Here is a 15,517-nt window from a genome sequence, read left to right as displayed (position 1 = left end):
CAAGTGTAAAGAAGGAATGGAATAGAAAGTCAAAAGCAAAGGACATTTATTGACAAAAGTGCAAGAGGCATTAATTATACATCCATCATCCCCCCCCCCCCCACAAAAACAAGCAAATCACTTGCGAACTTTATAGCATTTCTCATTCTCTCTGACGCTGTGACACAAATTCATTTCCCTTAAGAAAATGTCCACAGTGAAAACAACAACTGCCCTGCAGTGCACTTTATAAAACATGACCAGCATTATTAAAGTTATCAATAAAGTCCTTGCCCCAGAAACCCATAGACAACAAAATGAGCCCAGCTCCAATAGTAAAAGAAAGACTGATGCAAAAACAAGCCTGAAACAATATCAAGAACACCATGAGTCCCGTAGGAAAAAAAAAAAAAAAATTAACATGTGCTTGGTTCCTGGTTTAGACCTTCAGGATTATGAGAGAGAGAGATGAGGCTGAGGTGATCGGCTGAGTGGCTGTTATTATTTCTGTGCAATGTAATTTCTGTGCAATACCAGCAGATATGTCGAACTAGTGCTGAGGCAACAGCCAGCTCAATTAATAAGGACCCTTTAAAAACAACGGAAAAACACTGAATATGATGAAAAAGGTCACACGCATAAAAAAGTAACACAACATAAAAACACGAGGCCTTTCATTTCAATTAAATGTACACTCAAGTGTGACGGCAGCATGATCACAATGATACAAATTATCACACAGTCTGATCAGTTTGACTGATACACGAGAGGCATTCCTAATCTGAACACTTTGGAGGGAAAACGCATGCAGTTCCAGCAAAACTTCTTTCAGAAATTGCTTAAATATGTTAAATCGTCTTCTCGGGGAAGAAATCAATATCTAACTTGACTTTATGGCCTCTGAAGTAGCCACAGTGAAACACATAGAGAGGCAGAGGGGACAAAGAAGAACTGAAGAACAGTGATGTGACGAAGGATCAGGATCAGGAAGAGGAGGAGGAGGAGGAATGTGTCTCCTGCTTTTAGGAAGCACTGAAACGTCTCTTCTGCTCACCTAAAGGCTCCAGCAGCTCAGAGCGCAGACGGGCCCGAAGGAGACTGTACACACAGAGGGAGAGGAAAGGAAGGAGGACAGAACTGAGAGATGTATATTACAGCGATAGAGGGATAAAGGGAAATGAAGAATGGTTTGTGAGGAAATGCTGCCTATAGAGCAGTCCCAGTGAGCACCGACTGATCATTTAACAGATATTTAACATTTTACATCTTTTTTTTTTTGTTTTGTTGCCATGTTAAATCTGACCCCTTGTATACAACCACAATCAGAGCATATGCTATATTCTTAAAACGCCTTTTCTCTATTCGCATATTATATAATCTTTCTTGCCCACTGGGGTACACAGCAGAAAGTGATGAAAAACAGGGAAATGCTGCTAGTTAAGTATTGCAGACTTTGCCAGCTTCACTATTTGCATTCATCATATCCATGTGTGGCTGTGTATTTAGTGCTGCACCAGAAAAGTCATCTAGAAATCTACAAATCCAGCCCTACACACTGAGATAAGAAACCTGAAGACATCAGAGGCTCGTGATGACGTCAGAAAATCATGGACTTGCTAATAACCCATGGATAAGCTCTAAATCACAAAATGAGGAGACATTAAATTATCTGTCGTGCAAAAGTACACACCAGTCAACACATCAGACAAACCTGACTGAAAGTATGGTCTTCGTGATCTTAAAGATATTTACAATTTGGTTCTAAGATGGTTGTGAAGTTGAAGACTATAAGGAAATATTTAAAAAAATATATATTATTATGGGTTAAAACCTCTTGTTACAAAAAAAAAAAAAAGCTGGTGATGTAACTGGCTGAACATCAAGAACTAAAAGAAGCTAAAATCTGTTGAATATTTTTGGCCACTGATGCCATGACACTATATATGGATCATATTATATTTTTATGGCCTTCATCGTGGTGGTAACGTGTTGGAAATTATTACATTCGTTGACAGTAAGGCTTCCTGGGTGTGTCCCTCTGCTGTTTAGGAATTCCCAGAAGAGAAGCAGGTTTGACTCGGAGATTGGTAATGACGTCATCACATATCAAGAAAAAAAAAAGGAGACTCCTGAAGATAATGGGGCAGGTCTGAGCCCATCACTTCAGTTGAACTTATAAAACATCTTTATGCTAGCTTTGTAAATTATGTAAGCTACATGCTTGAATGTTTACATATGTAAACACGATTTATTTTGATGATTTATTGTACATATAGCTGGAGAGTGCAGACAAGCTGTGCCCTGGAAATACCAGATAATTGTGTGCTCAATAAAGAAAGGAGTCAATACTTGAAATGTTTAAAATTGAAACAGGGTCAATACTTAGAAAATCTGAGTTAGATATGTGGTTTATGGCATTATTTGTTTTGACACAAACTCTCTGGCAATTCCTTTATCTACTGTATATTTAACAGTTATTCCACGAAATCGAATCGTACATGAGCTGACAGCGGCTATAAGCCATGTACGATTGATATTTGAGTGGAATAACTGTTTTATTCTATCCACATTCACTGGATTTTGAGAGAGCATTTTTAGTTTTTGCAAATTCAATAAATAAAAACTTTGTACAAAACGTCCGACAAAACAATTTCTGCTTAGAATGTGAACAAACCAGCGAAATGACAGGAGCAATTTGTGAAAAATGCGATAATTCTTGAAAAATAAAAGAGATACGTTCTTACTATCAAATACTTTCATTCCATATTTTGTTGCTTTTTTGTATTTTTGGGGGTTTTGTTTTCGAGTAGAGTTTTTATTTTGTCCTCGGTTGGTTCAGCAACACACTCCACCATTTTGTTTTTCTCTAGTCACGGTATATGAGCTGATATCCTAGTAGGAAGAGTAGCCAATCAGATTGCTCATATCTAGTGAATGTGGATAGAATAATCTTCAATATACTCACATCAAAAATGACAAATCTGGTGTCCGGTCACTTTAAATTATGTTACAACCCTCTCCTGCCATTGGCAGAATGAGCCTGGTGTTAACTTAGAGATATTAACCAAAAAAAAAAAAGGAAATGTCCAAATTTTTGAGTATGCAATGGACACTCGCAGCACTAATGATGCCCACTGCATGGCGCTACTGCACAGCCATGGGAAAATGCTTCCTAAATGCAGGCAAGCAGAAAGACAAATAAGAGGAACCACTGAGGCAGAAAGCAGGGAGTTTTTTTTATTTTATTTGCGATGGAAAAAAACAACAGTTAGACGTACATTCAGAACAGATGAGAGGAAAGATCAACAATGAGGAAAGAATGAAAGCATGTAGAAAAGAGAAGTGAGCCAAAATGAATCTGTCCAAATCCATCAGAGCACTCAGAAAAAAACAACACCAGCTAAGTACTATTACAAGCTCAGTGTAGATTTTGGTGTAATCATCCAACAGAGATAGCATTCTTTGGTTCGAGGCCAATGTAAGCTCGATTAAAAAGCTGTCTGACACTCTGTGCTCTGTTCTTTTCCTAAGAGAGGACTGTTGGAAAAACAATGGCTTCCTTTACCTAGTCATTGTGTCCACACCAGAGCGCTTGTAAGAAGTCATAAAACTGGCTTTAAATTTTTTTTTCAGCTGTGCCAAAATAGCTCCAGATAATGGCCCTAACTAGTGCGATTTCTCACCCCACTTAGGGCCGGGACGAAATGACAGGCAAAAATATAAAAGAGCTGAACGGGGAGTGTATAGACACTACATCATCTGTCAGTTTCTTAATGAGAAACGCAAACAAAAGCAGTAATTATCACAGGGCGTCGAAGTGCATTATTCAGAGGTATAATTTTCAGCTGTCTCCCTCACTTTTGTTTCGTTCCTTATGCTGCAACCTGACTGTTGCTCCAGAGCATTTCTGCTGTTGAGAAAATATGGACCAATTCCTTAAACTTGGATGATGACGAAGTCTGGATAAACCTGTCTGACTGTCCTGTAATTGCTATTCAATAGAACAGTTGGGCTTTTATCAAATCTATCTGGCTGCAAAACACAGCACCATGTGAACAAGGTACACCCCTTTTGTTTAACCTTGTTAAACTTTAACCCACCAACCTTGTTTAGTGCCGGGTGAGAAGTTTGGAAAGCTTTGCGCATTTTTAGACTAAAACCATCGTAAATCCAACTCATGCAATTTCATCTCAATGCAAACCTCATGCAATCATCACGCTGTGCAACACTTCCAAGTTTGAAACCTTATGGAGTGGAACTGGGGTGTGTCTACAGTGCAAGCCTGTTCAAACACATGTCACAGTGAGCTCAGCTAAGCAAAGGGTTAAATCCATGCAGCAAAAAAAAAAAACATGCTGGTAAATATTCAGCTCAGATTAAAACAACTAAACACTCCAAACAAGTGTCAGGGTGAACCTTGTTGGTACTGTGTGTGTGTGTGTGTGTGTGGCCTGCATGTGTAGACTGGCTGCAAACAGAGGGTCTCTCAACAACACTAATATACTCTTATTTAAAATTTTGAGCGCGGGACTGACCCCTCCTTTTTACGAGCGTGGGCTAATCTCCCTGTGTGTGAGGTACTCACTGTTTCTGCAGAAGGCTCTGCTGCTGCTGCCTGTACGACTCTATGGTGTGCTGAGGGAGATACTGCATAAGTTCCAGAGACTCTTTGATTTTCACCAAAATCTCATAGATTTCACGGCCTTTAATCTGTTGGACAGAGACAGAGAGACACGGTTGGTATCAATGCTTTCTTTCACTTTTCACCTTTTCTAATTTTGCCTTAAAACAACTGAATTCAGCAAAATATCAGTACTCACAGGCAAACAAAAAACTTCCTCATCGGTAGATCTTCTCTTCTTGATAGAGGATATCTGAATACTGTGAGTCTGGCGGAAAGCTGCAGGAGACAAATAGAGACAAAAAGAGGGAGAGAGAGAGGGAGAGAGATGAAGTGATGCAGCATAGCTAAAGCAGAGGAGTAACATGCAGTTGAGTAGGACAGGGACAATGTGTCGTGTGCAATAAGCAATGAATCCCAGTGAGCACTAAATGACCACAGATGTCCATGCACATCTAACCCTGAAATATAGATCATTTTGGCACAAAAATGGTTATTTTTTGCCTATTTTTGACCCCCCCACACACATAAAATGTTAAACGTTTTAATTTGAGCTAAAATCTAGACACGTGGCATGAAGTTATATCAAAGACGATTTTACGTTTACATTTTGTAGTTGCTTTTGTGGTCACTGGGTATGTTATAGTGTCAGAGACAAGCAGTGTGTGTGTGTGTGTGTGTGTGTGTGTGTGTCAGGGTCAAAGACGAGACGTGTCTTTTTTGCATCTGAAAGCTGTTCATTTAAAAGAAGATTATTAATGTGCATAAATATTATCTGACATCATTCCACTCACTTTTTTTGTTGTCTCTTATACGTACACCGAAATGCAAAATCAGAGGAATGGTTTGAATTCTAATATGAAATATTGAGAACATAAAAAGTGAGAATAAATGTACAAATTCGACTGTTTTGCTGTGTTCATCTTTGACCCATAACTTGGTGTGTGTCTTAATCTCTCTGTTAGTACCAAATATTTAAAAAAAAAACCCACAAAAAATAACCCCATTGTTATATCACAATGGTTCACAAAATGAAAAACTCATAAATTTCATTTTCAGGAATAAAAAAAATTCTCCCCACAGGTCCAAGCAAAGCTCCATAAGGACAGTGAGAGCGTGCATATATGTGTGTGTGTATGCATGCATGCAAAGCCCCGTCACCAGCCCCCAGCACTACTTACGGCGCTTCGTACCCTCAGAACTTTTTGTGCCGTCAGTGACGTGCTGCTTGCGGATGCTGTCCTCGTCTGCTTTGCGGTCGCGTCCTGGACATGCGCAGATACGAGCCTCGAAACACCGGCGACCCAAAACCTGACCGCTACGGACGAACACACACAGACATTCAGTGTCTTAAACATGAAGCCAGACTCTCCTTTAACTCAGCATGACTCTGTGGAATCAGAGATGACAGCATGAGCGTCAGGGACTTACTCTCTGGTTTCCAGTGTAACTATGATAAGGATGGGACGTCTGTTCATTCCACCCACGCAGCTGGAGTTGCACATGAAATTGTAAAGGATGGTTGTGAACTCAGTTCCCACCTGTTGGTCAAAAGCAGACATGTATATGAATATAGATATCATGGAAATGAAGTAAAGAAAATCCACGAGGATGTTAATTTTTAATATATTCTGTTTTGTCGTAGGGCGGCACGGTGGTGTAGTGGTTAGCGCTGTCGCCTCATAGCAAGAAGGTCCGGGTTCGAGCCCCGTGGCCGGCGAGGGCCTTTCTGTGCAGAGTTTGCATGTTCTCTCCGTGTCCGCGTGGGTTTCCTCCGGGTGCTCCGGTTTCCCCCACAGTCCAAAGACATGCAGGTTAAGCTAATTGGTGGCTCTAAATTGACCGTAGGTGTGAATGTGAGTGTGAATGGTTGTCTGTGTCTATGTGTCAGCCCTGCGATGACCTGGTGACTTGTCCAGGGTGTACCCCGCCTTTCGCCCGTAGTCAGCTGGGATAGGCTCCAGCTTGCCTGCGACCCTGTAGGACAGGATAAGTGGCTACAGATAATGGATGGATGTTTTGCTGGAGTCTCTGTATGTGTGGATGGTGTGATGTATGTTGGTATTTGACCTTACATTTGAATCTCAAAGAGGGGCCTGAAAAACTAAAAATGTGGCATATTCTCAAACTGCAGAACAGGAAGAGCTATGTGAGGAAAACCTAAAAACAAGGTGTAGTAGGAGGGCAAACAGATGTGTGTGAGGGACTCACCTGTGGGGGTTCGTATGGCACCAGAACACTCTGGCGCCCGGTAATGGAGTCTTCCACATACTGGGCGTGGCTGTTGCCCTCCACTCTGATCAAGTGACTGGGTGGAGCAATTTGGCCTGTACAACAAAAGGAAGAGTAGTCAGACTTTTAAAAACCCATTCTTTGAAATCAAGAGCATGTTTTCAACATATGGCAGATTTGCTTACCATCGTTGAATTCTCGGCTGAGCTCGTGGTTAGGGCATCGTTTGACCACCTCAGTCACATGCTCAGCTTTTTTGTAGACAGGCATTGCCCGGATGACCGCTCCCTGAGGTGGGCTGGTCAGAACTTTGATCTGAATGGGACATGTTTTAGCGATCTGGCAGTACAGCTTCTTGAGGTCTGTGGAGTACTGGAAAGGACAGAACAAAAAAAAAAAAAAGGAGAACTGTCAAAAGCCAATATAAAGTCCTTTGTATCTCCTTCACCAAAACTAAAGCAATAAAACTTTCAAAAGCAGAGAGGATGTGGCTACAGGCTCAGTGAAGTGAAACACCTGCAGCATGGCGGCCGTTTATCTGAACAACAGCCATAAAACCTGAGAAGCATCTGGCAACTTCTGCCTTTGGGCTCAAGCAGAAGGGGCTCAAACGTGAAGCCTGGAATTTTGGCCACACAAACAAACAGAATAAAAGAAGCTACTATTTTAAACTGTATCAATGTACCACTGTGTATTTGACGTCACAAAATGAACTCGAACCTAAAGATGGGTCATCTGTTCAGCATTTCCCAAAAGATCTCCAATGACGACAGTATGACGCTATCTGACAGAGTGTTGGATCACCAACCGCAAAAATCATTCTTGCATCACACAGTGGAACTGACTCACCCTAAGTGGGTTACCACCAAGAGACTTGGGCTTACACACACACACACACACACACACACACACACACAGGTTGCAAAACATCCTGATTAATGATGTAGCAATGAGTAAGAAAAAAAACATTGAGTATCCTTTAATGTAATTGTCCCCAAAGGATCGAGACAAAACCTCACCAAGAGAATGAATGACTTTATTTAAACACGATAAGTTGATCAGCAGAGCTGGTGGGGTCGTGCATGTACAGATACAAATAATTACAAATACAAAAAAACTAAAAATATATACAATCTTTTTAAAAAAAAACTTAAAACCTGAGAATCTGAGAGTAGAAGAGTAATTCAGTGGAAAATGTTCACGTCTGGGCGGCACGGTGGTGTAGTGGTTAGCACTATCGCCTCACAGCAAGAAGGTCCGGGTTCGAGCCCCGTGGCCGGCGAGGGCCTTTCTGTGTGGAGTTTGCATGTTCTCCCCGTGTCCGCGTGGGTTTGCTCCGGGTGCTCCGGTTTCCCCCACAGTCCAAAGACATGCAGGTTAGGTTAACTGGTGACTCTAAATTGACCGTAGGTGTGAATGTGAGTGTGAATGGTTGTCTGTGTCTATGTGTCAGCCCTGTGATGACCTGGCGACTTGTCCAGGGTGTACCCCGCCTTTCGCCCGTAGTCAGCTGGGATAGGCTCCAGCTTGCCTGCGACCCTGTAGAACAGGATAAAGTGGCTACAGATGAGATGAGATGAGATGAGATTTTCAGCAGATTGATTTATATTATATTAATTGTGCAGCCCAAGGGTCAGGATGGATTTTGGAGACTATGAAGAAATCCAATCACATAAAAATGTAGATGCTGGCAAGTCAGTGCAGGATCATGACACAGTGCATGTCTGATCTAAGCATGAGTTTGCTTGTTGCTAGACTAAACCTACTAAATCTCGAAATGTGCATCTAACACTCAATCAAAATGAAGGGAAAAAATGGCAAAATGGCAGTGAAGCCAGTCATTATCAGTGTATCAGAAAACTGACAGTGCACACGATAAATCCTCATCATATCCAGCTTCAGCTCAGTGGCTGTGAAAAGAAACGGCGCATTATTCGTAAGCATGTCAGTGTCCTTCTCTAGAGCTCTTCTAACGCTACAGTACTTGGGCTCATGGAAAAAAAACCCGCAATGAAAACGTTCTCTTAAGTTCATTTCTAAAGTTGTGGAAGGAAGGGGGGTAAAAAAGAGAACGTTGCCCCTGGGCTGATTGGAGGAACAATGGGACATTAAATTCCATTTTATTAAATTCTGATTTGAGGTGTTCTAGTGAGAGGAGCCCATCCCAACACCTGCCTATTATCTCTTTGAATATTACACAAGCTTGGCAAGGATATGCACACACACACACACACACACACACACACACACACGCGTGCAAAAAAAAAAAACCCTGCCATTTCCCTTGGGCTTGTAATTAACGTCCCTGAAAGACTGAAAAGAAACAAAAAACTTGGAAAAACAAAGTTATGAAAGGCGTGCCAGTCCACAACAGTGTAAGAGCAGACTAACAAGATTACTTTAGCTATAAGACCTAAGAAGCTTTTATATCTTCTGAATGACCAAACAGGGGCGAGGCATCAGAGTGAAGTTTATATCTAGATGTTATCCATATGCCCCAGATTGACTTCTTCAAATTCATAATTAAATACTACAGCAAACCAGAGTCAAGATCGAACCAGTCCTGCTCTGACCTACAAATTAGGCTTTCACCAGTGAAAACATGGAGGTGTTTAAAGTTTTGGAGAGGTCTACTATTAAAAAAGACAGATGAAGAGCTGTAATTTTCCTTCTGTTCCTAATCAAACACACACGTTGAAAACTTGACATTTTCCGAAATGAAAAGCACAAAAATATCTCATCTCATTATCTCTAGCCGCTTTATCCTGTTCTACAGGGTCGCAGGCAAGCTGGAGCCTATCCCAGCTGACTACGGGCGAAAGGCGGGGTACACCCTGGACAAGTCGCCAGGTCATCACAGGGCTGACACATAGACACAGACAACCATTCACACCTATGTTCAATTTAGAGTCACCAGTTAACCTAACCTGCATGTCTTTGGACTGTGGAGGAAACCGGAGCACCCGGAGGAAACCCACGCGGACAACATGCAAACTCCGCACAGAAAGGCCCTCGCCGGCCACGGGGCTCGAACCCGGACTTTCTTGCTGTGAGGCAACAGCGCTAACCACTACACCACCGTGCCGCCCCGCACAAAAATATAACTGTATTTATATTTTATATTTAACAGGACATATAATATAACCTTCAGAAGAAGAGAAGGACGGGAAAGACTGAAATGACACAACGGAGATGAACTGCTGAAAAAAAAATTAATTAAAAACAAATCTTGAATAGGTCTTTAGAGCAAAGATGCCCTTCTGTCAACATAAAGCAAGACAAGCGTAAAAAACAAGTTTGTATTTCTCTCTTCATACAACCACCCTTCCCTACACACACACACACACACACACACACACACACACACTGAATCAGTAGAAACACCAATCCCAGCCCTGAAGCAACACATTTCAAACATTAAAATATGTGTGGCGGCTGCTGTGTTTGCTCACAGCCAGGCATGAGCTGCTGCTGAGAGAGGAGATAGAGCATGCACACGCACACACGCATGCGCACGCACACACACTCTTAGGGTGGAGCTGTACAGTGATCTGATTGATGGGAGTCGGTGGCTTTTTCACAGGGAGGGGCATTTTGGTGCTAGCATGTAATTATCTCCCATTCACTGGCCACAATGTGAATTACGCAGCTTGGGAATGTAGCACATACAAAAGATGTAAGAATAACTCTTTGAACGGGGGGCAAGGATTTGTTCAAATGACACGGCCTACAATAGACAGAGCTCAATAGCGGACTCGGCTGAACTGCTCGTCTGACACAACAAGAGGACAACACGTGAAGCTCGGTGTGTGGCATTTCTTTCAAAGCTGCCAGCAAACACCTGGTGTTTCTGATCCAACGGTTTGCTGATGTTAACAAGTTCAGCTCTCCTCTATTTATTAGTACATCAATGGAACTTTAAAATCAAAGGATAAAAACTAAAAACTGTCTAACTGGCCTACACAATAATCCTTTTCACATACAGCACATCTCGGCAGTGAGGATTAAGCTTCGAGTTTACAGGCACTGTAGTACAGATCTGCGCATACACATGCAGAAACACTCCTGCACACACGCTCACACCCCCTGCGTGTCAAGGCAGGTCTGCAGCTGCAGTGTTGGTGTTGAAGTGAAGAAGAGCTGCGGGTTCAGGCAGGATGGGGCGGCTAGACCCAAAGCCCTGGCGCCTTCAGTCTTGTCCCCCCTCACAGTAGACATGTACCATCATGTCCCAGGCTGCTCGCAAAACCGGCTTCATTGGACAAAAATGCAGAGCTGTCCCCCCCTTGCCACATACACACACTACAGTAGGAAGGAAAAAAGAAAGGGGAAAACACCTGCTTGCTGTCATGATGAGAAAACAGACTGGGAAAAAAACCCAACGTGCTTGAAAATGAGATATATAGGAGAAATATGCAGAAGGCAGACGTTTTATGCAAATTGAACGCGAATTAAACAAACGGGCCTACTACAGCTACAACGACTCCTTATGGATTCTCTAATTACTTTTTACTCTTGTGCCATCACCTGTTTCGCACTGCATGAGATAGCGAAATGAAAAAGATGCAAAGTTACACCACAGGGAAACATCACACGTGGTGCTAAAAACTGATGACGTACAGACAATACAGTTTAGCCGAGATGCCACGATGAGAAAGTGAAGTATGTACAGTATGTGCAAAAGTAAAGTGACACACTCTTTATAGTGTGGAATGCCTAACTGTTAGCACTTCAGCCAATCAGTCGTAGGCGCACAGTTGCACCTATTTATACTTGGGTGCGAGCGTCTGTGTTTACATTTCCACTAGAAGACAGTGCTGTACAGCTGAAGATGGAGACATTTGCTATACTCAAAACTCCCGGACATTTTATCGCTTGGAGAAACACAAAGCTGGTCAGTCATATTCCTGGCTTGAATATCCTAAGCGATTTGGTAGATGATGTTTTCTTCACACTTTTACCTTCCTTGCAGATGCAAACAGAAGCCACTGGGCCTTCTGTCACTACTTAATGCCCTTTCAGTAAATTATATGCTTTCGAAATGCGATCTTTCTCTGAGAAATGTGTGACAGCTTCATGTAATTACGCTGGATTTCCTCATTTTCCTTGAATGGTCACTTTGAGCACTGCCAAATTCTTTTCACTCACAAGCCTCTTTCCATGGCCTTTCTCGAGCTTTTCTTCTGCATCTATGTGCTCATTCAAATACGTACAAAAAAAAAAAAAACACATGACACAAAGGCTGGGTTTTAGCTCCTGAAAGGGTCAGGAATTTAAGAAGCCAGTGTCAGTTGTAGAAAAGAAGGTGGGCTTTTTTTTCTTTTTTTCTTCCAAAATTTTAGTTTGAGACGATAGCTAGAGATCATGACTATGTGATCTGACACAAACATGGCTGCCAACAAGTTGACGGCTTTTCATTGACTTGATCCGGCAATTATTGGTGTCTTCTTTTTTAGGTGCTGTGGCATCCACAAAATCTCTCACTGGACAGAAATCCCTTCTGGTACAGAGTGCTTCTAAGAAACTTACATTTCCTTTATAAAAACCTTTTCAATGAGAGCTCATCTGACATGAAAAAAAAAAACCCCAAGCACTCCCTCCTCTTCTTTCTTTTTTTCAGCAGGTTTTAGAACTTCACGCTGTGGAGACAGACGAGTCCTGACAGGCTCCTTGACACAAACAAGCCTTGGCTCCATCTCACGAGGCATGGGACGGGCCTGCAGATGTTCCAGGACAAGCTGCATCTTGTCACCTTTCGCTGGAACACTCGCTTCTTTGAGAGCTTTTCCACCCCCCCTTCCTCCCACCCTTACCCCTCCTCTGCCTTTTCCTCCGGCGCAGTACAGCATGAAGTCAGAGACCTTAATTCATGGAGCAGGGTGCAGTGAATGGCCCTTGAGCACGATAGGGTTCAGAAAGGAGGCACAGAGTATTTACACAAGTATTATCAATCCATTCTCCTAATCCCCTGTCCTCTGGCTGAGACTACCCAGGATGCCTGCAGAGGGGTCCAATGGGCTCACGGAATACTAGTGTTCATGGCAGATGCGGTAAAATGCAAACAAAGCTGATGGTTTGTCACACAAATGCATTGCTGATAAGTTGACAGTGGATTTATAATGAAAGGCTCTATGCCCAAATCAAACAAATGCTACATCAACACCTTAAAACAATCATTTCTCTTGAGTCCCACTTGGAAAGTGAGACTAATCAGTGGAGTCATCTTACAAAAGACAGCGCGCACACACACACACACACACACAAGAAAAGAAAAACAGGATTGCAAAAGCATTCCTGTAAGTGAGGTAGGTTGGATTCAATACCAGGAAATGCATGAAGGTGTTTTTGTGTGTCACCAAAGCCTTACTTACGAAGACGTATCTGGGATAAAGGTGTGTCTGAAAGAAGCAGGATTTATCTAGAAATCTGAACCTTCTTATTTCGAAAGGTTGAAGACCCAAAAGCAAAAAAATAAAAAAAAAATTAAAAATAAATAAATAAATAAATAAATATCTTTTGGGTCTTCAACCTTTATTTTACACACACACACACACACACACACACACACACACACACACACACACACACACACACACACACACACCAATGTTAGAAGCAGGAGTATGACTGTGACTTTTGTAAAAGTTAAATTTTAACAAAGTTTTTGTCACTACATTCTGAGTGTATTTTTCTTGCCATGAACTCAGAGACAGTGGGCCACAATTATCACAATTATCAATGCTCAGGCATCATAAACGATTCTCACCACTGTACACCGGACAAGTAACTGGGGTCCTGTGAGACAGGACGAGTCTCAGACAAGACAATGGAGTGTCTTTTTCTCACACCCAGAAGTTTTTCACTGAACACTGATGTCAGGTACCTGCTGTTTTTTGGTGGAGTATGCCACATGAGCAAGGATGACATGGGCTGTTGTGGGAATCGGGCATATGTCACTATCCCACACAGCTTTGCAGCCAATGAGAAAGAAGGGACTGTCTGAGAAAAGTTCCTTCCCTCCACTTGTTTACTCAGAGGCATAAGGCATTAACTTTTATCATCAGTGTAACGGAAATACAGGTTTTTCCAGCCTATCTTGTGCCAAATGGCACGTTGTTCATGATGCTTAAAATCAATTTCCATAGAATCAGAAACTTGTTTCCTGAATTAACCCTTATGATTAAACGGCTAGAAATTCTTGACCTGCATTACGTTAGAAAGGCTAGCCAAAACAAACCGCTCTTTTCACACTGTCAGTACACTAGCTTTATTCTTTAGATAATCTCACAGCAGATGTAAAGCTGAGCTACAGATTAAGTTTTCTATCACCACCTACTGGTGACATCGGATTTCGAGTTAACAGCTGTCCGCCGGGGTGTGCGGTCCCTTAAGATGACCGATTTGTGGTCTCATTTGGTTGGCAGCACTTTGCATAGTGACAGCCAATGTTTTACCGCCAACATGGGACAGCCCTGTTAACCACTGGAACTTGACGAGCTGGTTCTGTCAGTTGTCAGTCTGCGGTGGCACAAATCTGAGCCAAACAAACATGACACTGACATATAAGTAGCTACTGTAATATTCACTGATGCATGTTACTGCTGCCATGCAGCGATAACGCAGCAATTACCTATTTAAAAAAACAACAACAAAAAAAAAAAAAAACCCTAGCACCTGGAGATAACCAACCAGCAGGAAGCAGTCGTGAGTATCGTGCGCTTCGTTAAGAAGTACTGAAGTTCATTTAGAAAAAGAAAAAAACGCATATAGCCCATGGTGAATTGGTGGATTCATCCATCCATCATCCATGAAATACATTTTATAATAATAATAATAATAATTATAATATGATCAAGCATAGCGGCACGGTGGTGTAGTGGTTAGCGCTGTCGCCTCACAGCAAGAAGGTCCTGGGTTTGAGCTCCGGGGCCGGCGAGGGCCTTTCTGTGTGGAGTTTGCATGTTCTCCTCGTGTCCGCGTGGGTTTCCTCCGGGTGCTCCGGTTTCCCCCACAGTCCAAAGACATGCAGGTTAGGTTAACTGGTGACTCTAAATTGACCGTAGGTGTGAATGTGAGTGTGAATGGTTGTCTGTGTCTATGTGTCAGCCCTGTGATGACCTGGCGACTTGTCCAGGGTGTACCCCGCCTTTCGCCCGTAGTCAGCTGGGATAGGCTCCAGCTTGCCTGCGACCCTGTAGAAGGATAAAGCGGCTAGAGATAATGAGATGAGATGAGATGATCAAGCATTTATGAAAATTGAAGAAGATTGTGGAACATATTACATGTACCTGTAAACAGGATCAACATTTACGTATTCAAAATACGTCGCAGAACTGTGTCATAGTTAATGCATCACAATGACAAATATATACCAAATCAACATCTAATTTCTAATCTCTTTTATGTTATCCTTCCATTGGTCCACAATCTGCTCTTCCTTCAGTTAGGCTGCTTAATTTTACTGGATCAAATATGGGGGTGAGTCAAATGAAAACCTTAAAAGTATGACTTAAATTAGAATCCAATTAGAATTCAATTTCTTCTAGAGGAATCCGGATGCTGGTTAAAAGCTGAAACACATGCATTGAATAAAATGGAGATTGTGTTTGTTAAATAAATAAATAAATAAATAAATAAAGACTTAGTTTTGTGACCCTTTTAGTTTTGTTATTTTTGTATTTTGGT

The 15,517-nt window shown here is 42.0% G+C and overlaps 1 protein-coding gene and 1 long non-coding RNA gene across 6 annotated transcripts in view; one reads left to right on the top strand and one right to left on the bottom strand.

Annotated features, from left to right (window-relative positions):
- Positions 1-15,517, bottom strand: part of tp63 (tumor protein p63) — a 32,933-nt gene that overhangs the window by 8,625 nt on the left and 8,791 nt on the right. For 4 of the 5 annotated variants that reach the window (XM_060919824.1, XM_060919820.1, XM_060919822.1 and 1 more), the window contains exons 3-8: positions 7,018-7,204; positions 6,812-6,927; positions 6,032-6,141; positions 5,782-5,918; positions 4,800-4,879; positions 4,565-4,689 (exon numbers count right to left, since the gene is read on the bottom strand). In XM_060919824.1, coding sequence (XP_060775807.1) covers positions 4,565-4,689; positions 4,800-4,879; positions 5,782-5,918; positions 6,032-6,141; positions 6,812-6,927; positions 7,018-7,204 — 755 coding nt within the window. The remainder of the gene's footprint in view (positions 1-4,564; positions 4,690-4,799; positions 4,880-5,781; positions 5,919-6,031; positions 6,142-6,811; positions 6,928-7,017; positions 7,205-15,517) is intronic. The other variant, XM_060919821.1, reaches the window with a different exon arrangement.
- Positions 4,382-14,890, top strand: LOC132885300 (uncharacterized). The gene is made up of 3 exons (XR_009654576.1): positions 4,382-4,715; positions 12,289-12,335; positions 12,453-14,890. It is a non-coding gene; the product is annotated as an uncharacterized LOC132885300 (long non-coding RNA).

This window comes from Neoarius graeffei, chromosome 4, assembly GCF_027579695.1.
Source record: "Neoarius graeffei isolate fNeoGra1 chromosome 4, fNeoGra1.pri, whole genome shotgun sequence".
Classification (NCBI taxonomy): domain Eukaryota; kingdom Metazoa; phylum Chordata; class Actinopteri; order Siluriformes; family Ariidae; genus Neoarius; species Neoarius graeffei.
The sequence above is the reverse complement of the archived record's forward strand: the minus strand, read 5'-3'. Positions and strand labels throughout refer to the sequence as shown.